This window comes from Dromiciops gliroides, chromosome 2 (assembly GCF_019393635.1).
Source record: "Dromiciops gliroides isolate mDroGli1 chromosome 2, mDroGli1.pri, whole genome shotgun sequence".
NCBI lineage: Eukaryota > Metazoa > Chordata > Mammalia > Microbiotheria > Microbiotheriidae > Dromiciops > Dromiciops gliroides.
In genome coordinates, this window is record NC_057862.1 from 365,536,541 (window position 1) to 365,561,607 (window position 25,067).

General features: G+C 38.7%; 2 protein-coding genes across 4 annotated transcripts in view; one reads left to right on the forward strand and one right to left on the reverse strand.

Annotated features, from left to right (window-relative positions):
• Nucleotides 1–25,067, forward strand: part of ZHX3 (zinc fingers and homeoboxes 3) — a 229,786-nt gene that overhangs the window by 190,465 nt on the left and 14,254 nt on the right. For all 3 annotated transcript variants that reach the window (XM_043990117.1, XM_043990118.1, XM_043990116.1), the window contains one exon: nucleotides 19,075–22,103. In XM_043990117.1, coding sequence (XP_043846052.1) covers nucleotides 19,226–22,103 — 2,878 coding nt within the window. In that variant the 5' untranslated portion in view covers nucleotides 19,075–19,225. The remainder of the gene's footprint in view (nucleotides 1–19,074; nucleotides 22,104–25,067) is intronic.
• Nucleotides 22,164–25,067, reverse strand: part of PLCG1 (phospholipase C gamma 1) — a 90,558-nt gene continuing 87,654 nt past the window's right edge. Inside the window, exon 34 of the mRNA XM_043990114.1 lies at nucleotides 22,164–22,243. The gene's annotated coding sequence lies outside the window, so the exon portion shown is untranslated. The remainder of the gene's footprint in view (nucleotides 22,244–25,067) is intronic.

Genomic DNA, 25,067 nt, shown 5'->3' on the forward strand with positions numbered 1-25,067 from the left:
GAACAGGCCACCCCCTAGCGGAATGAACAACAAAATGGAGGCTCGAAGGCCTTTTTATCTCTTAAAGTGACTGGCCCCTCCCCTTCTTCCCCAATTACTCAAGGATTACAATCCATGCACCAAAAACTAGCTAATCAGAATGTAGTATTCCTTAGCCAATGGTGGAGGCAATACAGGCACAACTCTTCAACTCCTCCCCCACATGGACACAGCTCAGGAGCAGATCTAATTGTGGCCAGCCTAGGGTTTCTCTGAATCATGTGGTTTTGTTTGCTGGGGAGGCAGACCTTTTAAACAGGTCTGGGTTGAGAGGAGCCCAACCCTCATTTCTTCACAATATATATAAGTATAATGTATACAAAACAAATGGCAGTTATTTTTGAGGGTAGATACTAGGCAGCTGGGGGATCAGTAAAGCTTTGTATGGGAGGTGTGTTTGTTCTGAACTTTGTAGGAAGTAATATTAGAGGGAAGAGGTGAAGAAAGAAGGCATTACAGCCTGTACAGTGGTACAGAGATGCGAGATGGAATGTCATATGTGAGGAACACCAAGAAGAAGAGTTTAGCCAGGCCATAAAGTACATGAAGAGCAAGCAGCAAGAGATAGTAAGCCTGGAATGATAGGTTAGAACCAGATTGTAAGGGGCTTTAAAAGCCATCAGAAGAGTTTGTATTTTATTATAGAAATAATAGGGAGTCACTAAAGTTTATTGGACAGAGGAATGACATGGACAGATTTGTGATTTAGGAACATCACTTTAAGAGCTGTGCAGAGAATGGATTGAAGTGGAGAGAGACCAGACAAGAAGCTAATGCAATATTCTAGGAATTAGGTGATGAGGGCCTGAACTAGGGGTAGTAGCCATGTAAATGGAGAAAAGAAGACTGAGGTGAGAGATCTGAAAATGGGATCAACATGACTTGGCAATTAATTAGATATGTGGGGTAAGAGAGTGATAAGTCAAGGACAAGGTTGTGAACATGGATGACTGGAAGAATGGTAGCACTTTCAATAGATAAGGGAAGTTTGGAAGAGAGATGAGCTTTGGAGAAAAGATAATGAGCTCTGTTGGGAGAGTTTGAAATGTCTATGGGACATGCATTTGGAAATGTTTAATAGGAAATTTATGATGGGGTATAAGAGATAAGGGCTAGAACTGAGATTCTTCTTGTTATAATTGATACTTTAAATCATAAATGAGGTTGCTCAAAGAGAGAGAAGAGAAGTACCTAAGACATAGCATTGACATAGAATATCCATAGTTAAAAGACAGGATATGGATGGTGATCTAGCAAAAGTAAAACAGAAGGAACAATCAGACAGGTAGGAAGAAAATCAAAGAGGACATTACCATGAAAACCCAAGAGAGGAGAATATCTGAAAAGGGGGGCATTAATGTCATTCTACTGTGACCTTTTAATAAAAATCCCTCCCAAAATAATGCAATTACTATTATCTAATTTGTAATGACAAGCAGCTACCAAAACCACACAATCTAAGAATTCTGAGAAGTAAAATGTTAATATTTGTGAATTGATTTAGAAAATAATTCCTCACAACTTTTGATAGTAGATTCCCTATTGAACTGAATGTATATAATGGTTTGCAGTAGATATAAAAATCTCCTGGGCCATACCAGATCTCAAACTATATATTGTTTTGTTTTGTTTTTTGTTTTGTGGGGCAATGAGGGTTAAGTGACTTGCCTAGGGTCACACAGCTAGTAAGTGTCAAGTGTCTGAGGCCAAATTTGAACTCAAGTCCTCCTGAATCCAGGGCTAGTGCTTTATCCACTGTGCCACCTAGCTGCCCCATAAACTTTATTAATAAAGCAGTAATTATCAAAATAATCTGGTGCTGGCTAAGAAATAAGAGTGATGGATCAGTGGAATAGATTAGGTACACATTACATTATAATAAATGACCATAGCAATCTAGTATTTGATAAAGCTAAAGATCCAAGATGTTGGAACAAAAACTTCTGGGAAAACTAGAAGCAGTATGGCAGAAACTAGGTATAGACCAACATTTCACACCATATGCCAAGATAAGGTTAAAATGGTTACATAATTTAGACATAAAAGATGATACCAACCTATATCTGATTGCTTACTGTCTCAGGGATTGGGGAGGGAAAGGAGAGAGGGAGGGAAGGATGGAGAGAATTTGGAACTCAAAACATAAAAAAATGCTAAAAAAAGTCTGACATGCAATTGGGGGCAAATAAAATGTGTATATATTTATATACATATATACACACACATATGTACATATATATATACACATACACATACACATACACATACATATACATATACATATACATATACATATACATATACATATACATATAATAAAGAAAAAGATAAAATGTGAGCCCTGGGTTCAAGAATTTAAAAGGCGGGGGGGGGGGGCAGCATATATTCTAGAATAGGGGCAGTTCAGATTTGGGAAGGTGATGTGATCCACAGCTTTAGTTGAAGATGAATAAATAAACATATGTGAATTTGAATGTGTATTTTTTTATTGTTGCAGACACCATAATTTTTGAGAATTTGCAACTGAATTTACCAGTTATGAATTTGAGGAGGCTGGCATACTATTGCTTTTCACTGCAGTGCTCCTCCCTGTCCCACTGTGAGCCATCATGTCCTTGCAGTCTTTCAGAATTTCTGAAGTTGCTCCCACTTAATCCTATTTGCTCTCCTATTCAGTGCCCATTCAACACTTAAACCTATACATGTTGTAGATGTCTTCCTGAAAAAAAAAAAATACGGAATAGAATTGTGCTGATTTAATTCTTTCATCCATTTTATATTATAAAATTGGAAGTAAAACTATTTTGGCTCTAAGACATTAAACCAAACTAAATAGAAATACTAATTCTATTTAAAATTTATTTAATACTAATTCTATTTAAAATTTATTTAAATTTCTCAATGTGAACATTCAAAATAACATTGCCTAGACCCTGGAAAGGAAAATAAACCCCAAATGAAATATTCCTAGGAACGCTTAGAAGAGCTATAGGAGTGGCCAGCAGGATCTCCACCCACCTCACATTACAATTTTATTTAGGACTGATCAATAACAAGTTGGATAATATGGAGGTCAGCACTTAGAAATTTTAGAACCATGAAATTAGAGGTAACCCATAACAAAATAGCTCAAGTAGACAGAATTTGTGAACAGATCATGTGAAGTGATATTACTATCATACTCTACTTTTATCAGAGTATATCTGGGATATTGCATTCAGTTTGGGGTGTCACGTTTTAGGAAGGACATTGTCAAGCCAGAGGGCATCTAAATGAGGGTAAAAAGAATGGATGAGAATTCTGAAACCATGCCAAGGTCGATTAGACATTTTTAAAAATATTTACATCATTTATTTTCATGTCAACTTCATTTCCAAATATATCCCTTCCTTTTTCCCTACCCAGAGAGTCATATTTTATTTGAAAAAGAAGTGAAGAAAAGAGCTCAGTACTAGCCAACATAGGAACCAAGACTTGTAAAAAAAATTAATTATTAACTATAACTAGCCTGGAAAAAATATATATAATTGGACTGATAAAAATATAATATATATGAAAAATTATAGGTTTAGAAAAATTATAACTGGGCCGTAAGTCCTGCCACGGTCGCCATTCAAATGTGAAAATATTTTTGATGACTAGTTTAATTTTGGGGAGCTAATCTGCTGGGGTACTAATCTGGGGCTTGTGACTGTTGACTAGCTGGCTATCTGACTGCTGTTAATTTAATGTGGGCCATTTATAAAGTTCCACCACACTGCTCCACTCCCAAATTGATAAGCAAAATATTAAGAAGCCTCTTAACTAAATAATCAAAGCAGAGTTTATTTATGAGATACTATTTAAAATTATGAATACAGGAAAATAAAATATACAACCTGACTGCATTGCAGTGTGTCTCTTTCCACTGTGTCTCAACCTTTTTTTTAATACAATGAGGGCCTTAGCCACCTCTGGCCTCAGGACACGTTACACTTTCCCTGCTCAGCTACTTTCTTCTAACTCCTCTTAATCTTCACTTTCTCCAACCTGTACCTTGTGCTTACCACTTCTGTGCTCTCTGCTGCCTCCTAGTCAGTCTGTCTGTCTGCTCTGTCCATCTGCCCTTCGGCCTCTCTTTTCTCTGTTTCTAGTTCTTCTCATCTTCTCCTGCGTCCTTGTAGCCCCCTCTCTCTCGTCTTCCTCTGCCAGTCTTTCTAATCTCGTCAGCCTTCCCTTGACCTCTTCTCAGCCTCCTCTTGTCCCTCCGATCCTCGTCTCCTCCTCTGAGTCTAACTCCCAGATCTAGATATACCTTTTCTTCTCTCCACTCAAATCTCGGGGCTTCCTGCGCCCCCACAGACCAAGCTAATCCACCAGCCAGGGCTGCGGCTGGTGGGGGGAGGGGGTCTTTCAGATAGCTCCGTTTAGGTCGTTTAGGTCGGAGGGAGCTGGGGGCTTTTTTTCCCCCCCTGCTGTCTGACCTGGCGTCTTGTATAGCCCACGGGGCTTTTGGGCTCAGCTGAAGCAGAGGGGGAGGGGCACCAGCCCCTCCCACACAGAAGAGACCCTGAGGGCCTAAGGCTTTCCAATCTCAGCCCAAAGGTAGGGTCCCCAAATCAAAATAAATTTCCACAGTCTGATATATTTTGCAATATTCCAGCAAACTACTGTTGCATTCCTTTACCACAATTTCTTTGGCCATTCCCCAATCAACAAGTTTCCTATTTGATTCCAGTTCTCTGATACTATAAAATGTGCTGGTATAAATATTTTGGTGTACATGTGACTTCTCTATCTTATGCATGGCAGTGAGATCTTTAGTAAAGGATGCAGACATTTTAGTCACATTTTTAGCATAGAAATTGGGAATTTTTAACCTAATTCTAATTCTTTCCTCTTCTGTCTCTAAGCAAGTACAAAAGCCTGTTTATGGTTTTCTAAGGCTTTTTCTTGCTGATAATTACAGGGAAAGAAATGGGTTAAGCATAACAAACATCAGAGACATTATCAAGATAGAAATCTTAAAAGTCCACAATAATATATAACATTATTATCTTGGGAAGAACAGACTATGAATTTTTCCTGCCTTACACAAAGGAAAAGAAAAGGTAATTTTTGGAAAAAGTTTCTCAGATTTTGTGATTGAATTTGGGAGAAAATTAAAAGGTTATAGAACTTTTTAAATACCCCACAGTAAAGGAAAAGGTTTCAAGAAAAATAAATCTCTCATTTTTCCAAATGAGTGATAATGGATTAACCCTAAAAAGAGAGACCAACCAGTATTTTACTTCAGACTATTTATACTGATCAACTTAATCCCTCCCTTCTGATTAATATATACTTTGTTGTTTTTCAGTCTTTTTCAGTCATGTCCAACTCTCTGTGACCTGATTTGGGGTTTTCTTGGCAAAGATACTGGAGTAGTTTGCCATTTCCTTCTCCACATCATTTTACAGATGAGGAAATTAAGGCAAACAGGGTTAAGTGATCCATCCAGGGTCACATAGCTAGTAAGTATCTGAAGCTAGATTTGAATTCCGGAAGAGTCTTCCTGACTCCAGGCCTGACACTATATCTACTGCACCAGGTATAGCTGCTGATTAAAAGATTATAGGACTTCTATTTCTTGTCTTATACAAGTAGTCCCCAGATTTATACATAACCTCCCTAGCCCCTATATAGCCTTTGCATAACAGATGGTCACATGGAAACCACTAACCCAGTCAGGTAGCCAAAGGACATTTTTCTCTCTGTGAGGCAGTATAGTTTAATGGAAAGATTTGGAGTCTTAGAATCAAAAGACCAGTGTTTGAAACTACTCACCAACATTTAACACTTAATCATCTTGTAGTTCTGGGCAAATCATTTAACTCCCCTGAACCTCAGTTTTTCTTATTTGTAAAATTAATTATAGTTAAAAACCTTATAGGTTTGTTTTTAGGAAAAATGGTTTATAAACCTTAAGATGATGGAGAAATTACTACTGTTACGTCATCCTAATTTCTATATCTTGGGACTTTGGTCCCCTCATCTCTTCCTTTTTACCTTCCCACTGCCAGACATCCTTTCTCTTAATCTTCATAAACCTGATCATTCTTGTTTGTTCTCACAATCACTCTGTTCAATGCTGCACCTTCTCTCTGAACTTTGTGTGCCCAAAGGTAGCTACTATCACCACTTATGTACTCTTTTGCTTAGGTGGTGTAATGGATAAAATGCTGGAATTGAAGTCAGAAAGACTTGAATTCAAATTTTTGTTCAGACACACTAACAATGTGATTTGGGTAAATTGCTTAATGTCTCTCAGTCTGTTTCCTCATCTGTAAAAAGGAGGTAATAATAGCATCTACGTCATATAATTGTTGTGGAGATTAAATAAGATGCTATATGTAAAGCACTTTGTAAACCTTTAACGGCTATATAAATTTTAGCAATTATTATTATGATCTTTTCCTTTAGGATTTAAGTGAAAGAAAAGAGAATACAAGGGAAAATTTTATCATCCTTCCCATCTATTTAATGTAGTTTATAAAAGTTATAATTCTGAAAAATACCTATAGGAAACTTATGGTTTTTGAAAGGATTCAATGAGGTCCATTTATATCACAAAACAAATTTCCAGTTGTCTGTCTAGAACTAACATCTTCTTGTCTTGTGCATGATTAAAAATGGAACGGGTTGTCTTGAGATATAGTGAGTTCCTTGTTATAAATATATTCAAATAATGTGTTTTTTTGTTTGTTTTTTTAGTGAGGCGATTGGGGTTAAGCGACTTGCCCAGGGTCAAACAGCTAGCTATTAAGTGTCTGAGGTCAGATTTGAACTCAGGTACTCCTGAATCCAGGGCTGGTGCTCTATCCAATGCGCCATCTAGTTGCCCCTCAAATAATGTTTTAAGTATCCTCACGTACATATAGAGGAATTAATCCAAAAGAAGACATATATATATATATATATATATATTTAGTGTGAAATCTAAAGAAAGACTTTCTTCATTAACCATCTTATATAAAGATGACCCATCATTAATTAGAGATGTGCTTTGAGGTGCTATTTTTATCATTTCATTTATGGGTATAAGGTTTCCACAGCTATCTATCCACACTTGGTCCTTTTTGTGAATTATGGAATTATTGGAATTATGGAAGGGAAAGTATTTTATACAAGAGAAGGGAAAGGGTAATGAAATTTGTTTAGGCTTAGTTGTCCTTTTCAGTTTAATCATCACCCAGACTTGGGAAAAAATAAACCCTTTAAAATAAAATTAAAGCAAATGGAATTTAAAAATCAAAACCAAGGGGCAGCTAGGTGGTGCAGTGGATAGAGCACTGGCCCTGGAATCAGGAGGGCCTGAGTTCAAATCCGGCCTCAGACACTTGACACTTACTAGCTGTGTGACCCTGGGCAAGTCACTTAACCCCAATTGCCTCACTTAAAAAAAAAATCAAAACCACATATAGAACAGGGAATTTGTATATCCTTGTTCTTTGATTTTTAATTTTTAACTTAATGAAGTAATTTGATTTGAGGGCTTAGAAATTTTTGATGGCAAGTTTTTATTGAAGAAATACATTTTATTCTGGACATAATTCCCAATATGATCTTTAGTATGAATTCTGTTTTAGTCTACTGTAGGAGTTTTAATATATGTATAGGTATATTTACCATGTCTTTCCCTCCCTCTTCAGGCCTTTCTGTTCTTTCTTTTTGAGCAGTGCTTGACAGTGGCATAAATCTTTTCATTGGAAATCTCGGTATTGTATAGTCTGACTTCAGTATTAACACACTAACTCATTAATTCACTGAAACATTTAAAACCAAACCAGTACATTCTAGTTAAGCCTCAGAAAAAGGCAGCACTCTAGTCTCAGCAGTACATTCTTTATACCCTTTAAAACCTACTTTTATTGTTTTGCATAAAAGTACTTCCATTGAAGTAACCAAGTTCAAGTGAAATTTAATATCTTGATCTCTCTTGTCCTTAATGATGTTGTGCCAAGTCTGCCAAACCAAACTGAATTTAACAGTGTCATCCTATTTTATTAGAAAAGAAGACTAAGTCCAAAATCAGGAGGGAGCTATATTTTTCCATGGAATTTTAAAATACAGATCATCACTGGAAAATTCAGAATTAATATTTAACTTTAAGTAGCTCCTCTAAATTAATAACATTTAACTAGAGTAAGTATTTTTAACTGAGTTTTTGACAGATACAAAACTTGAGGGGGAAAAGAATATGGAATGCTGGCCTCCACCCTTCAGATGAATAGTAATTACCCAATGAACAAAGCAATTGAGACTCATAACGCTATCCTTAGTGCAGAGTTATGGATGGGATCCATCTCCCAGCTAACCATTCTGATTTATACCTGTAATTTCATTCATGTAAGGAACTCTTAAGTGAGGAAATTCTACCAACATAGTTTGGCAACTTTTCTGCAATGTATAGTCTTAAATAATGGTTGGTGCTTTAAGAGAGTAAATGATTTGTTCAGGGTCACATAGTCAGTTATCTGTTAGGGGCAACACTTGAGCCCAAGTCTTCCTGACTCATAGGCCAACTTCATCCACTGCACAATGCCATTCTCCTGTGGCATTATAGGCTTGAAATTATTCAATAGTTGGCAAAGTAGGAAGTAGAAGATATATTCAGGCTAAAAACTGAGACTTGGACATTGAAATTTATTACAACTACTTTCGTTGTTTTCTCTAGAAATGTAACTTTGAAGTCTCCATTTGGTCTTTTTGTCATAAATTTGTCCAGACTTGACTGACCTCAGCCAAGATATTTAACTCCTGACAACAGTGTTCTTCTGTTATTGATAGGAATACATAATGCATTGCCTCTCCGTACATCATAGGCTCATGGTACCCCTATCAAAATCCTGGGAAAAAATAAAATAAAAGCACTTTGAGCAGTGGTCTATAACTTGGTAGCTAAGTCCTGGGGAATTGCCTGAGGCATATAGAGAGGCTAAGTGTCTTGCCCAGGGTCATATAGCTAGTAAGGGTCAGCTGAGGGGTTTGAATTTAGGCCTTTCTGCTTCGCTACACTGTCTCTCTGTGATCATTCTGTAGGGAAAGTATTTTTAAATGACTACTGGTAGAATTGTTCTATCCCGGTTGCATTATAACTGTATCCAGTTGCTTACACAAACTTCCCAGTAAGAAAGGATTGTGTCAGGTTCAGGCAGAGGCACTGTACCCTTTGCATTATGTATCAATCATTGTTTGCTAAGGGAATCAAAGAAATATTTTTAGTTATTGTTGTTTTACTTTTGCTGTATTAATTTAAACTTAGTTCCTTACTGATGCTTTTAAATGAAATTAAGTTCTTCACCCATATTAGGGTTTTCCCCCCTCCACACATTTTAATCTAATGAATTTAGCAAAATCAGCTTGAAGAAATTGCAAACTACAGTTGGGATCAAACATTTTCTTGCCAGGTTCAAAAAAGCTCTTATTTTATCATATGGGCACCCTGCTGTTACCAGACTCCCTGGGTAGATCAGAAGCTCTCAGTCTAAAAGAGGGACTCATCAACAATAAGTTGCTTGTGCAGCCACTAAATTGGTTCTGAAAATATTCCTCTTTCAAAGAATTACTCACCCACATGATCCAATCAAAATTTAAGTAAAAGTTTTTATTATTCAGCACGCAGAGGTATGGCCAGGAGAAGTCTAAACTTCAACTCCTGGGGAGGAACAGGTTTATGGCATGTTCCTCAATCAGTCAGCACATAGAGGTATGGCTGGGAGAAGAAGTCTAAACTTCAACCCCCTGAACAAAGGAGAAGATGACAGTTTTATAGAGGAGAGAAGTGGGTAGGGGGAGAGACTTAAGACTGAAAAGTCACAGCAGTTTGGAGAGTGGGATACATGAAGTAATAAATATGTCACTTTCTTAACTTGGGATTATTCTCACTACCTGGTCCTAATTACATAGCAAATACGACTGGCTCCCAACTTAGCTCATGCTGTAAATTCAAGGTTCCCAGCTTTCTGGGTGGCTGCTTTGTTAAGTATTTGACCAACCACTACCTGGTTAATTAACTACTTTGATTTTTCAAGGAAAGAGTAATCTCTAACTAACCCCAGCAAGTTGATGAACCATATTTCTCCGTGGTCAGAATGTCCCCCTCAGGACCATAGCATCCCTAACTGGACCCAGGCCTACCAGACTGCTACTATACGTGGATTTTCCAAGATGCCAGTCCTAAGTCTCTCACCCCGATTCATACTTGACTCTGCAGTGGCTTTCTGTCTCTCACCCCAATTCATACTTGACTCTGCAGTGGCTTTAAATTGCCTCTGTCTCCTCATTCTTCCTATAAAAGAACAACCTTCTAACTTTGATCCTTTGACTCGATTACTCCAATAAATTTCCCTGAATTTGTTTTGCTTGATTATACATGTTTGTAATGGGGTTTAGGGGTTTTTTGTTATTGTTTTTGTTTGGCTTTTTTAATGGGGCATGTGAGAAAGGGAGACAAGGGAAGAAGGGTAAGAAGTTGAATTAAGTTTTTTAAAAAATAAATAAATTTCCTTGAAGCCAATTTCTAATTTTATAGTCAGAGACTGGGGGGAGATAATTCAATGTATGAAATTTGCTCTTGTCAGCTTTACTGTGGTGTATTAATTGCATGTATTGAAGGATTTTTTTGTCTTTTAATAACATCTTCTCATACCAGTGTTCAATAGCCAAATAATGTTCATTTAGGAGAGAAATTAGTGATCATTTCTCAGATAAATCTCTCTATTTCATCCTCTCTGCTAATTTATTCCTTCTTTCTCTGCACTAGGTGATACAATGGATAGAGCACTGGGCCTGGAGTCAGAAAGACCTGAATTCAAATCTATCCTCAAATACTTCCTAGCTATGTGACCCTGGGCAAGTCACTAAACCTCTGCTGTCTCAGTTTCCTCATCTGTAAAATGGGGATAATAATAGCACCTCCCTCGCAGGGTTGTTGTGAGAATCACATGAGATAATACTTGATAAAGCAATTAGCACAGTGCCTGGCACACAGTGCCTGGCGCACAGTGCCTGGCACACAGTGGGCACTTATTAATAAATGCTTGTTCCCTGTCTCTCATTACAATTTCATCTGTTCTCATATCTTTAACTACTTGATGCAAATAATTCTCCCTCTTGGATATTGATACCAAGCTATTCAGCCAGCACCTCAAAATCACCATTTTAAAATGGGACTTATCTTTCCTGCACAAACCTCTCTTCTCCCTGCTCCCCTTTTCTTGTTTCCTTTGATGATATCACCTGGCATCCAAGTTCAACTTCTCATTCATCCTTGACTTTGTCCCCATAGTTCATATCCTTTCAGTAACAAAATCATTTTTATTCTACTTCTACATTTCATTGGTCATATCCTTTCCATTTTTACTCCCTCTACCTAATCTCTTGCTCAGACTATTTCAATAGTCAGTTTACTGGTTGGTCTTCGTGTCTTCAGTCTCTTTTCCCTTAAATACAGTCTCTCCAAATACTATTGCTTTTCCCAATGCACAGCTCTATTTATCCCACTCCTCTGCACAAAAAGGTTACACCACTTACAGAATAAAAGCTTTTGAAAATTATTTTCAATATGTGGAACTTTGAAGAGCCTTCTTCCAGGCTTGGAATGACAGAAGGGCTGGTGTTATGTGATAATATGAAATTTTCTGGTTGGCTTTAGAACCAGAAAGACCATTGACAAAGCTGGAACTGAATTTGCATACAAAGGGATCAATACTCCTTTCCTTTTGCCCTTTCTGTACTTCCCTCTTCCCTACCACCATTCAAGTTAGGAGGATTACTGACAGCTGCTAAGTGAGGGAGAAGCAGTGGTCCCTATCACTCACCCTGGGGCCATATATCCATGAAAGCATACCTTCTCTGTTCCTATTGTCTTCTTTCCTGATTTTAGGTAAGAGTTTCCTGAGATGAGAGCATCGTTTCAATCAATGAGACTGGGAGATACATTAAAGCCACCTGAGGTCCCACTAACAACAGGGATCCTGCAGCCCTTGACAGTAGCAGCTGAGTCTGGTGAGGAGGTTAGCTAGCATAGCTATCAGGTGACCTGCTTGACCTAGCCCAGCAGCAGATTGATTGACCTGTCAGCTGAGACACTGCATCATCCTACAAGGAGCTAGACCATTTAAGCAGGGGAGCAATTCTTCCATCAGTGATTCTTCACCTAGAATCAAACTTGATGGGGATTTTGAGAGGAGAGAAAAGGACTCTTTCTCCTCCTCTCATTTAGCAGTCCTGAGGTACCTGGCAGCCTCACATGTTTCCTACATGTGTATGTCTGTACCTTTATGCTTCAAGTTTGAGCCTGTTCTTCCCAGGAACCAAGTTTGTAGAAAGGGGAGAGTACACTCTAGTTTGGAGGATATTTTTGTAACTTCTGTTGTTGTTCAATCTTTTTAGTAAATATCCTTTTGTAAAAGCTAATTGATGCCAAATTATTAATTCATAGTAGAAGGAATATGCCAGGTGAGGGACTCAAAGACAATAGTATTAGACACTCTAAACCTTCAAAGCTACTCTTAGAATTCTCAGGGGAGAAGTAGACAGCTTGCTAGTGAGAATGGGGGTTTGAGAGAGCAAACCTAGTTGGATGACTTTGATGGATCTACCAGTCTTACTGGTCAAAGGAAAGTTCTTATCCCTATATACTCATTCACTTAAGTACAGGAAAGAGGAAACACAAGAACAGACACTTTTTGCTTCCCCAGACCCTCAGTTGGGGGAGATCACCATCTCCCCCTTCTGCCCAACAGCTGACAAGACTCTTCCTCCTTCAGAAGCCACCAGGAAAGAGGAAAACTCCAAAAAAGGGGGGCAGAAGTAGAGGGTGGTGGTGGTTGTTGTTGTTGATGCTTTGTTCTCTCTCTCTCTCTCTCTCTCTCTCTCTCTCTCTCTCTCTCTCTCTCTCTCGGTGAGGCAGTTGGGGTTAAGTGACTTGCCCAGAGTCACACAGCTAGTGTCAAGTGTCTGAGGTCGGATTTGAACTCGGGTCCCCCTGAATCCAAGGCTGGTACTTTATCCACTGCGCCACCTAGCTACCCCTCATCTTTTGTTCTCAAAGAGGACCAGTGACATCACTGGGGTGATGACATGTGCATGAATTGGATTTAAATGAGGAAGCTGTGCAAAGTCATCAGCCTTTCTCTGTCCCCCAGAGCATCAGAGTCCAGTGTCAAGACAAAAGTCAAAATGACTGGCAGGGGCTCAGGATACAGTGGGTGACCTTGGCCTTTTTAAACTAGGGTTTTTCCTAGGTCTTAGTTTGTCTGATGCCATGCCCATTCAATGATTAAGGGCTTGGTAAGAATCTAAACAAAAGTTGTCCTACTTTGCTATCACAAAAGAATCAGGGAGGTGAAGAACCTCTGACTTTCTGGCCAGAACAGAAAATGATTGCTATTTACTCTCGATCTGAGCCATCAAAACCCAAACAGTAAACCAGGGAGGCTTTGGCCAGGACCTTTGGCCATTTAAGGAAAGCTAGAGTGATTTGGGTTTAAAGGCATAGTCAAGTAGCTCTATTTTGAATCACAATGGGCTTTCTTAAGGCCTGGTTTTTCAGAGCTGTATTTCAAGAAATCATCAATGAAAGCTGTACAAAACGAAGAGTCAATTATCCCAGCTTCTGGGGGGGAAATGATCAAATAAATAGGAAGTTGCTTTTTTTTAATCTAGTCGCCAAACTCCAAGATATCTTACAAAATATAAGTGACCAAAAATTATATTCCTTTGGACAGAGTACCTACATGTAAGGGTATGACTCCCTACATAGACAGAAAGAGCCCATGTGATAAAGAAAGAAGAAGGAGGAGAAGAAGGAACAGCAGCATTGCCCAATTTGAACTGGGAGATTGGGTTGCCAGAGGGCAGCTACTACTATTCACGGACTGGTCTTCTTCTAGAATGAAGGATGAACAACAATGACATCACAAGGATGATGTCTTGACTTACACATGAATTAGATTCAAGTGAAGCAGAGCTGTACAAAGTCATAAGCCTTACTCTCTCCTCCAGAGTATTGGGGTCCAGTGGCAAGACAAAAGTCAGGAAAACTGGCAGTGACTTAAGATACTGTGGGAGGTGATTATTGATATGTGAATTCACTACTAGCTCTGTCATCAGCCCTTCTGACTTCAAAGTCAGTCAGAAAACTCTTTGTCAGCATATAACACTAGCCCTTTTGGTCACCCTTGGCCAGAAAAAAAAGTTCTCACCTGTTGGACCAAAACAAAATAGAGAATATCACACACTGAAGACTAGCCTAAAGCTGGCTAGCCCCTCATTACATGTGGGATGAGAGAGAATAAAAATCAAGAATGATTTCAAGGTTTCAAACTTAGGTGACTAAAAGGAAGGTGGTGCCCCCAGAAGAAATAGAGAATTTTGGAAGTGGGATGGGTTTGGTGGAAAAGTTCTGTTTTGAACATGTTGAGTGTGAGATACTTATGGGACATCCAGTCCAAAATGCACAATAGGTATTTGGTGTTGGAGTCCAGGAGACTAGGACAGGATATGTGAATATGTTGTTTTCCCCACCAAAGAATGTAACTTCCTTGAGGATTTTTGTTTTAGTCTCCATATCCACAAGTATCTAGCACAGTACCTGACAGATAGCAGGCACTTAAATGTTTAATGATTAAATGGTTTATTTATCTGCCTTATACACATTGATTTATATTCTTGTTGCCAGTTTTAGGCCTGTTTCTTCATCTGTAAATTAAGAGGATTGGACTAGATGATCTCTAAGGTTACTTCCTAAAGGCCCAAGAGGGTGTTAATCTACCATACTGTATTTGTATACGAGATAGCTTTAATATGTTATTTTAAAAGAGTAAATCCACTGGTCCTAGAATCCTACCTGCCTACTTCCATGCTCATGACCTCTATGAGCACTCCATTAGTAATGATTCTAGTGATGACATTGCCTTCTCCAAACATTGTCTTCCTTGAACTTCATGCTATAAATGACCTTTCATGAAACTAGAACATACAAATTTCCCATTTTAAAAAATGGGTCTTACTAGCTGTGTGACCCTGGGCAAGTCACTTAACCCCAATTGCCCCGCAAAAATAAATAAATAAATGTAGAATCTTTTTTAAAAAAATAAATAAATAAATAAACTAAAGAATTGGTCTTCCCTCATTCCCTTCCTAGCAATGATAAATTCTTTGCCCCACAATTTATAGCCAGAAGTTAAAATATGGAAAATCTATTCCATAAATATAGACCTTCACAAACCACCCAACATCTTGTGTAATGTTGGACTTTTATTGCCTATTTTACATCTTCTTGTGTTTAGGGAATTGTGTAAGAAATCTTACATGCAAAGACCAATTTTACAAATTAAAATTATTTAATTTTTCAAAAGAATATAATTAATTTGCAAGAAGCATTTGAAAAGCAAAATATATAAAAGACTGGGATAGAAACAGGCTCTTTAGTTTTGTCCTTTTTGACTGGATCGCTTTGGCAACTTCATCATTGTGGCTTGCTATGGCAGACAATTTTTGTCTTGGAGAAATAGGAGCTAAGACACAAATTTTCCAGGACAGCTTTTTAAATAATATCAAAACAGAACAGAACAAAAAACTCAATTCTGGCCTTTAGCAGGATATTTTCTGGGTTAATAGTTATTGTCATTTGTAAAAAGAGTCAAACTCAAGCATCCAAAATGCAGTAAGAACAGTCTCTAGCTTGTTTTTTCATCTCACGTGGCTTAGCTTAAGTAACTTGATATAGTCTTTCATAGGATCATAGTACCTGATTTGTTTGACATTGGTAAGGAATGTGGTCTGAATATGTTAATTTTTTCAGACAACTGAAGCTTAATCATTTAGGAACCAGAGCTTTTACATTTGAACCACTTTTAATGGAAATATCTCTTTAAAACATTTGCAATAAAATCATATAGGAAATCTCAAAAGTTTTAGTATAGGCATAAACTATTAAAGCATAATAGCCATTAGTGCTTAAATCTGTACTAAGACTTTTGGAAGATATTAAAATATAAATATAGTCATTTATGTATATTTAAACAACCATACTAGAACTTATACATGCAAATAAGGATTACTCTTCAAAGTCACTCTGTTGGTAAACTTTACCCTTGTTCTAGCATGCCTGTCTTTCATAGCCCTAAACCAAGGGTTCTTAACCTGGAGTCCATTAACCTTTTTTTTAATATTTTGATAACTTGACAAAATAATTGACTTCCTTGTAATCCTATGTATTTTATTTGATGCATTTAAGACCCTTATTCTAATGGTCCCTGGCACACAAAAAAAGGAACAGAATCTCTGCTCTAAACTTTTTTGGAAATTGCCTTTTGCATCAGTTTATGGGCCACGTAAGGAAATTAATTTTGTTATTTTATAGCAACACTACATTTTAAAATGATATTTATTACTGAACTTGACCACCTAGCTTATTTTCCAGTCTTATCTCTGAATGACTTAGCTGTTTGCAAAACTAAAATCTAACTTCAAGTATGAAAATTTACCACCATTGAGAATTGGGGTTTTTTTAAGTGCTGCAGTTTCTGATGGCCATTCCAAAAGGCTATCTCCCCAAATGTTTTGAGTAATGGCAGCATCATTTGAATGTGGGGTAACTGTTCTGGAGAATCATCATCATTTGAATATGCACATTCTTATGATTGTAGATTTTGAGCTAGAAGTGACCCTCAAACTTATCTTGTCCAACTCCCCCACTTTTCAAAAGAAGAAAGTCAAATTTGTATATTCTACACTTTCACTCTGAAGTGCAGGTAAAGATTACCCAGGGAAATCAGAAACCAATTATTGTGCTAAAAATGTTATATATACTACATGTCTGAGAAGTGAAAGAATGGCTATATAACTGTGCCATGAAATGAATACTGTGGGTTTTGTGAATTTGGGACTTATTTCTGTGTTCATATCTGTTCAAAGGGCATTAAGGTTGCTGGAAGTCTGAACACTGGATAAGTATATCAGTACTGCTATCCTATATTCATTTGTCTCCCTATTTGGGGAAAAGCCTAATGACAAATGTATGCCAAAGGAAAAGGTTATATATGATGTATAAATTCAAGTTCAGGCCATATTTTTTTATTAATGTTAATTCATAGTAAGATGGTGAAAGGGTAGCTAGCCCCTTACAGATTCTTCAGATGAGCCTTCATTTTATGAATAAGCCATTCAATTAAATAATTATTTATCAGGTGCCTACTGTTTTCAGTAAGATTGCCCCACTTCTTACTGCTCCCCAACTTTGCATTTCTATCTATTTCATGCTATCTATCTGAGAAAATGTTGGATCCTCCCAGTAGAATGTAAGCTCTTTAAGGGGAGCTGTTGTCTCACTTTTGTTTCCCCAATACTAGCAGAGTAGTCAATTAATCATCAATTGTGTTTGGTTTTTTGTTTGTTTTTTGTCCGTTTGTTTTGGGCTGAGCAGTGAGGGGTAAGTGACTTGCCCAGGGTCACACAGCTAAGAAGTGTCAAGTGTCTGAGGCTGGATTTGAACTCAGGTCCTCCTGAATCCAGGGCCAGTGCTTTATCCACTGCGCCACCTAGCTGGCCCACTTCTCATCAATTGTGAAGAAATGTTGCCATGAATCATTGTGCATTTGTCTCATGTTGTCACAAATAGGAACTAAATCTGTATCTTTCAATTTGGGATATCTTTCAGTATAAAAATGACTATAGGCTGAATAAAAGAGTTTATAATTCAGACCTAAAGGAACATGCAATGTGACTTAAAACTGGTAGATGAGACAGAAGGAATAAGAATAACTTATCAAACATTATGTGAGAACACTAACCATTGTGTTGTTTGAAATATTGAAGGGAAGCCTGTCCCTCTTCTTTGTTATTGGGGAACTTATCTGGGGTTTCCAATATATTACTGCTTATAAATTAGAGGCTATTGCACCAGTTTTTGGCTGCAAGCATTTATTATTAATTTGACCTTGTGTAAATCCAACATAGAATCCCAGGAAGGGGGAGGAGGGGACTGGGCAGAGCCAGCCCTGGGGTAAGGTAAGTATACAGGAGAGGCAGGGCAAGAAGAGAAAAGAGTGATCCTCCCCCCTTTTCCCAAGGATTTTATCCTCTCTCAGGTAGAGATGGGTCACTGCACATTGATCCAAGCTAATTCGTCAGTAACAGTCAAGTCCAGTGATTGACATGACTTAGGGTAAGATAACTTCCTTTAGGTAATCAGGAAGGTCAGTCTATTTTCTTTTGCATTTCTATTGACTCTAGTCTGGCTCTCAGAAACCAGCCAGAGTTCCTAAGAGGGAGAGAGTCTCTGGATCCCCCCAGAACCCATTATTAATAATTATTTTCTCACACCATCATATCCTGGACTCCAGGAACCCCTTGACATTGTAGCCCTTCTGTTCTGAGTTTTATTTTTTATATGGAAAAAATTTTTCAAAGAAAAGATATGCAAAGAAAAATATTTATTTCTCAAACTTTTTTTTTAGCCAGAATTAGACTAGGATCGTTTATTCCTATGCTAATATGGTCAGAATTAATTCAAAGGTACTTAGCAAATTTTTTCCTGGGTCGCTTCATGCAAAGTTGTAGAAGTAACATGAAAAAAAACAGTCGTTCCAGTCAAATGAACTGATACGATAGATTTCTAGGTTACTCTTGTGTATGTTGTGCTATAGCATCTAAAAATCACAGGATCATAGATTTAGAGCTAAAAGCTGCCTTAAAGGTTGTCCAGCCTTCTCATTTTACAGATGAAGAAATGAGAGGTCAAGTGACTAGTACACCGTCACTCAGAGAATAAGGAGCAGAGCTGGGATATGAATCTAAGTCCTTGGACTCCAGATCTAGCTCTCCTCTCAACTCTCTTCTACTGTCTCAGCAGAACCCTCACCTCCAAACTGGTGTTTACCTAACTTCCTTTGAAAATGCCATGGAAATTGGAACCAGATTGTAGAATGCATTCAAGAATCTATACTAAATGTATGAATTCAATAAATTCTTTTAAAGAAGTTAATTATTTGTTTTCTTCCTCTTTAGGTTTAACAGGAAAAATGTACACTCTTCATCCAATTAAAAATCAGCTCTTGGAGAATACTTCTTTGAACCTCATGGATTAGCTGGAATTTGGACTGTGAAGCCCTTGCTTAGAAGAGTTTTCAATTTTTGATCACTTGAACAGACTCTAGCAATGGCCAGCAAACGGAAATCCACCACCCCTTGCATGATACCAGTAAAAACTGTAGTTTTACAGGAAACAGAGGCAGACCCTGTTGAAGGTTTTAATGAAGGAACTCAGCAAGAGTTACCTCCTGAAACACCTACTGTTAATGATACAGTTAACAACAACAACAATAACAATGGAACACTATCTAATGGGCATCGAAGTACTTTTGATGGTGATTCTTACGTATGTAAATATTGTGATTTTGGGTCTCAAGACATGAATCAATTTATGGGGCATATGAACTCAGAACACACAGACTTTAATAAAGACCCCTCTTTTGTTTGTATTGAATGCAGTTTTATGGCAAAAACCTCTGAAGGGCTTTCACTCCACAATGCCAAATGTCATCCTGGTGAAATCACCTTCATTTGGAATGTGGCCAAACAGGACAATCATATAACTATAGAGCAAATCATCTCTGATAACACCAGCAGTCATGACCTTTCAGGGGAGTCCTATGAAGAAGGGATAGATGGGCAAGCTGAAATTATCATTACTAAAACTCCAATTATGAAGATAATGAAAGGGAAAGCTGAAGCCAAAAAAATTCACACGTTGAAGGAAAACTTGCCGAATCCATCTGTTGGAGAGAATTTACTAAGTCAGCCAACTGGGGAGAACTTAGTCAGTCAGTCAGCTGGTGAAACTGAGATGAAAGAGAGTGACCATTCTTTCACCAATGGATCTGTCCCAGTCAGCCAAGCAACCAGCAACCCTGTGAAAGCTTCACATGTTGCCAATGGCCCACTAATTGGGACTGTGCCTGTTTTGCCTGCTGGCATTGCTCAATTTTTATCTATTCAACAGCAACCCCAAGTGCATCCACAACACCATCACCACCAGCCACTTCCCACATCCAAGTCACTTCCTAAAGTGATGATTCCACTGAGCAGCATTCCAACATATAATGCAGCCATGGACTCAAATAGCTTCCTGAAAAACTCTTTCCATAAGTTCCCTTACCCAACCAAAGCTGAGCTTTGCTACTTGACTGTTGTGACCAAGTACCCTGAAGAACAACTAAAAATTTGGTTTACTGCCCAAAGATTGAAGCAAGGTATCAGTTGGTCCCCTGAGGAGATAGAAGATGCACGGAAAAAGATGTTTAACACAGTTATCCAGTCAGTACCTCAGCCTACAATCACAGTTTTAAATACACCTTTGGTTGCCAATGCTGGCAATGTCCAACATCTCATCCAGGCTGCCTTACCTGGTCATGTTGTTACAGGGCAACCAGAAGGTACAGGCGGATTGCTGGTTACTCAGCCAATAATGGCCAATGGGCTACAGGGAACAAGTTCCTCTCTCACCTTAGCAGTTACCTCTGTTCCCAAGCAGCCAGCTGTTGCACCGCATAACACTGTTTGCTCAAATACTGCATCCACCGTAAAGGTGGTAAATGCTGCTCAGTCTCTGCTCACTGCATGCCCAACTATAACATCCCAAGCTTTCATAGATAATAGCATCTACAAAAATAAAAAATCTCATGAACAGCTATCAGCTCTGAAAGGTAGCTTTTGTAGGAATCAGTTCCCTGGACAAGGTGAAGTAGAGCACTTGACCAAAATTACAGGCCTTACTACAAGGGAGGTTCGAAAATGGTTCAGTGATAGAAGATACCATTGCAGAAATTTGAAAGGTACTCGAGGCATGTTACCTGGAGATAATAGCTCTATGATTATGGATGCCACACCTGATGTTACTTTTACTCTGTCACCCAAAGCACCTGACCTAGCCTGTGTAACAACAGCAACAACACCAGGGGTTCATCACTCAGCCAAACGGCAATCCTGGCATCAGACACCAGATTTCACCCCAACAAAATATAAGGAGAGAGCTCCAGAACAGCTCAGAGCCTTGGAGAGCAGTTTTGCACAAAATCCTCTTCCCCTTGAGGAAGAAGTAGACCGACTGAGAAGTGAAACCAAAATGACAAGAAGAGAAATTGATAGCTGGTTTTCAGAGCGACGAAAAAAAAAGTCTGCGGAAGAGAACAAAAAATCAGAAGAAGCAGCTTCTCAAGAGGAGGAAGAGGCTGAAGAAGATTGTGGTGAAGAGGATCCTGCTGATGAGTGGAAGGTTTCAAATGAGAACGGCTCTTCAGAGGCTCTAGGTGGTGACCGTCCTCGAGTGGAACGGAAGGTTAGTCCCATCAAAATCAATCTCAAGAATCTGCGAGTAACAGAGGCAAATGGCAGAAATGAATCACTAGGACTGAGTGCCAATGACCATGAGGAAGAGCAGGGTTTGAGCAAATCCCTGGAACAACTGAAGAACAAAGTGAATTATAAAAAGACTGCCCAGCAAAGGCATTTGCTCAGGCAGCTGTTTGTCCAAACCCAGTGGCCAACAAATCAGGAATATGATGGTCTCGTCTCCCAATCTGGCCTGCCCAGGGCCGAGGTCGTTCGCTGGTTTGGAGACAGCAGATATGCACTTAAAAATGGACAGTTGAAGTGGTATGAGGACTATCAGCATGGTAATTTTCCCCCAGGTCTATTGGCCATCAGTCCAAGCAATAGAGAGCTTCTTCAGGATTATTATAAAACACACAAGACACTATATGAAGATGATCTTCAGAGCCTGTGTGACAAAACTCAGATGAGCTCACAACAGGTTAAGCTGTGGTTTGCTGAAAAAATGGGTGAGGAAACCCGAGCTGTATCTGACACTTGCAGTGAGGACCAGGATTCTAGCACTGGGGAACTAGCAGGAAATCACAAAGGTACATGTGATGCCTACTCAGAAGTGTCTGAGAACAGTGAGTCCTGGGAGCCCAGCGGCCAGGAGATCAGTTCAGAGCCTTTTGACACACTGAGCCCTCAGGCTGGAATCCAGCTAGGTAAGGAATCATAGAATGGAGCATAAGCTTACCAAACTTCTAGATAACTCTTCTCAACTATTGTGGTCTGGTCATCAATACTAGGATGTTGTTGCTTTTAAGGCTTCTGGGCAGGATTTACAACCTGTTCCATGGGACATCTGGTGGCACAGTGAGAAAGAGACAGAAATCATGAGGAGGACGAGTTAACGTAATACTACAAGATTGAGAGCCACCCCCTTTATAGTGTCACAGGGGAAATAGATGGTGGAGGTCCTTAGATATTCCTCTTTATTTTATTTTCACTCTTTGCCTCTTTGTAATTTATTTAAAGTTTTGAGTTCCAAATTCTATCCCTCTCTCATTCCCTCCCTCCGTCCCTCCCCTCCCCCATCCCCAAGGTCGAAAGCAATCAGTATAGGTTATGCATGTGCAAATATTTAAAACATTATCATATTAGTCATTTTACATAAAAAGATTCAAGTAAAAAAAAGAGCACAAAATAGCACGCTTCAGTCTGTGTTCAGTCAATATCAGTTCTTTCTCTGGAGGTGGATAGTATGCTTCATCATTAGTCCTTTGGGATTATCTTGGATCATTGTATTGCTGAGAGATGTTAAGTCATTCACAATTGCTTATAGAGCTATGATGCTGTCACTGTGCACAATGTTCTCCTAGTTCTGATCACTTCACTATACATCAGCTCATATGAGTCTTGTCTTTAAAGACCTGGAAAGTTTTTCTGAAATCATCCTGCTTGTCATTTCTTATAGCACAATAATATTCCATTACAATCATATACCACTGCTTGTTCACTCATTCCCCAATTGATGGACATTCCTTTGTTTTCCAATTCTTAGCCACCACAAAGAGTTGCTATAAATATTTTTGTACAATTTTTTTCCTTTTCTTTTTCACATTTACTATAGTTAACTGTTTCCCTCCATCCAATTCCCTTTCCCATGATATTTACTCTATTATCTATCTTCTTCCACCCTATCCCTCCTCAAAAGGGATTTGCTTCTGACTGCCCCCTCCCCCAATCTGCCCTCCCTTCTTTTACCCCTACCTCCTTATCCCTTTCCCCTCCTACTTTCCTGCAGGGTTAGATAGATTACTCCAACCAATTGAGTGTGTATGTTATTCCCTCCTAGAGTCAACTCTGATGAGATTAAGGCCTTTGAGCCTATTCTAATGATTGTAAGGTTCATTCACTGTCCTATTCCTCCCCCATCTCTCTGCCTACTCCATAAGCCCTTTCCTATTTCTTTCATGTGGGATTTCACCCCATTCTACTTCTCCCCTTCCCCCTCCCCCAGTGCATTCCTCTCACCCCTCAATTTTACCCTAAAGATATCATCATGGAGCAGCTAGGTGACACAATGGACAGAGCACCCACCCTGGACCCAGGAGGACCCAAGCCCAAATCCAGTCTCAGACATAAGACACTCGCCCACTACTCATCCCCAGGCATGTCACCCAACTCCAACCACCCCACAACAAAAAGATAAACAAAAAGTAAATACTTTACAGATATCATCCCTTCATAATCAATTCCTACTTGTGCCCTCTGTCTAAATTTATTTCTGTCATCTGCCCTAATACTGAGAAAGTTCTTATGAGTTAGACGTATCATCTTCCCATGTATGAATGTAAACAGTTTAACCTTTTAACATCCCTCTTAATTTATTTTTCCTGTTTACTTTTTTATGCTTCTCTAGGGTCTTGTATTTGAAAGTCAAAATTTCTATTCAGTTCAGGTCTTTTCATCACGAATACTTGAGAGTCCTCTTTTTCATTGAAGTCCCATTTTTCCCCCTGAAAGATTATACCCAGTTTTGCTGGATAGGTGATTCTTGGTTGTAATCTTAATTCCTTTGCCCTCTGGAATATATTCCATGCCCTCTGATCCTTTAATGTAAAGCTGCTAGATCTTGTGCTATCCTGGTTGTGGCTCCATAGTACTTGAATTGTTTCTTTTTGGCTGCTTGCAATATTTTCTTCTTTACCTGGGAGCTCTGGAATTTGGCTATAATATTCATTTTGGGATCTCTTTCAGGAGGTGATCAGTGGATTCTTTCAGTCTCTATCTTACCTTCTGCTTCTAGAATATCAGGGGCAGTTTTCTCTGGCAGTTTCCTGGAAGATGATGTCTAAGCTCTTTCCTTGATCATGGTTTTCAGATAGTCCAATAATTTTCAGATTATCTCTCTTGGATCTATTTTCCAGGTCAGCTGTTTTTCCAAGGAGATATTTCACATTGCCCTCTACTTTTTTTATTCATTTGGATTTGTTTTATTGTGTCTTGATTTTTCATAAAGTCATTAGCTTCTATTTTCTCAATCCTAATTTTTAAGCAGTGATTTTCTTCAGAGAGCTTTTGTACCTTCTTTTCCATTTGTCCAATTTGGCTTTTCAAGCTGTTGACTTTTTTTTTCATGACCCTCTTGCATCACTCTCATTTCTCTTTCCATTTTTTCCTCTACCTCTCTTACTTTATCTTCAAAGTCCTTTTTGAGAGCCTCTATGGCCTGAGATCAATTCATATTTTTCATGGAAGCTTTGGATTTAGGAGCCCTGACATTACTATCCTTTTTTTGAAGGTGCACCTCAATCTTCCTTGTCACTAAATAAACTTTCTATGGTCTTCACCTTTCTCTGCTCATTTTGCCTATCTTTTACTTGACTTTTAACTCCTTAAAGTGGGACACTGTTTCCAGGCTGCACTGTCCCAAGCTTCAGGGGGTCCCAGGTGGTATGATTTAAGGAAGGACAGGTTCTTCACTCCCCTGGCCTATTCCCTGGTCCCTAGATAACCCCAGACTAACTTGCTAATTAACCAGAGAGGAAAAGTTTGTGTGCTGTGGTTGTTAGCTCCGATAGGCCTGCACCCTTCCCCAACCTGGGCCACTGCCACTTACTGGTTCTCAGCATGGGTGAAAAACCCAAGTTCCACCTTAGCACCAGCAAAGACCCCTGAAATCT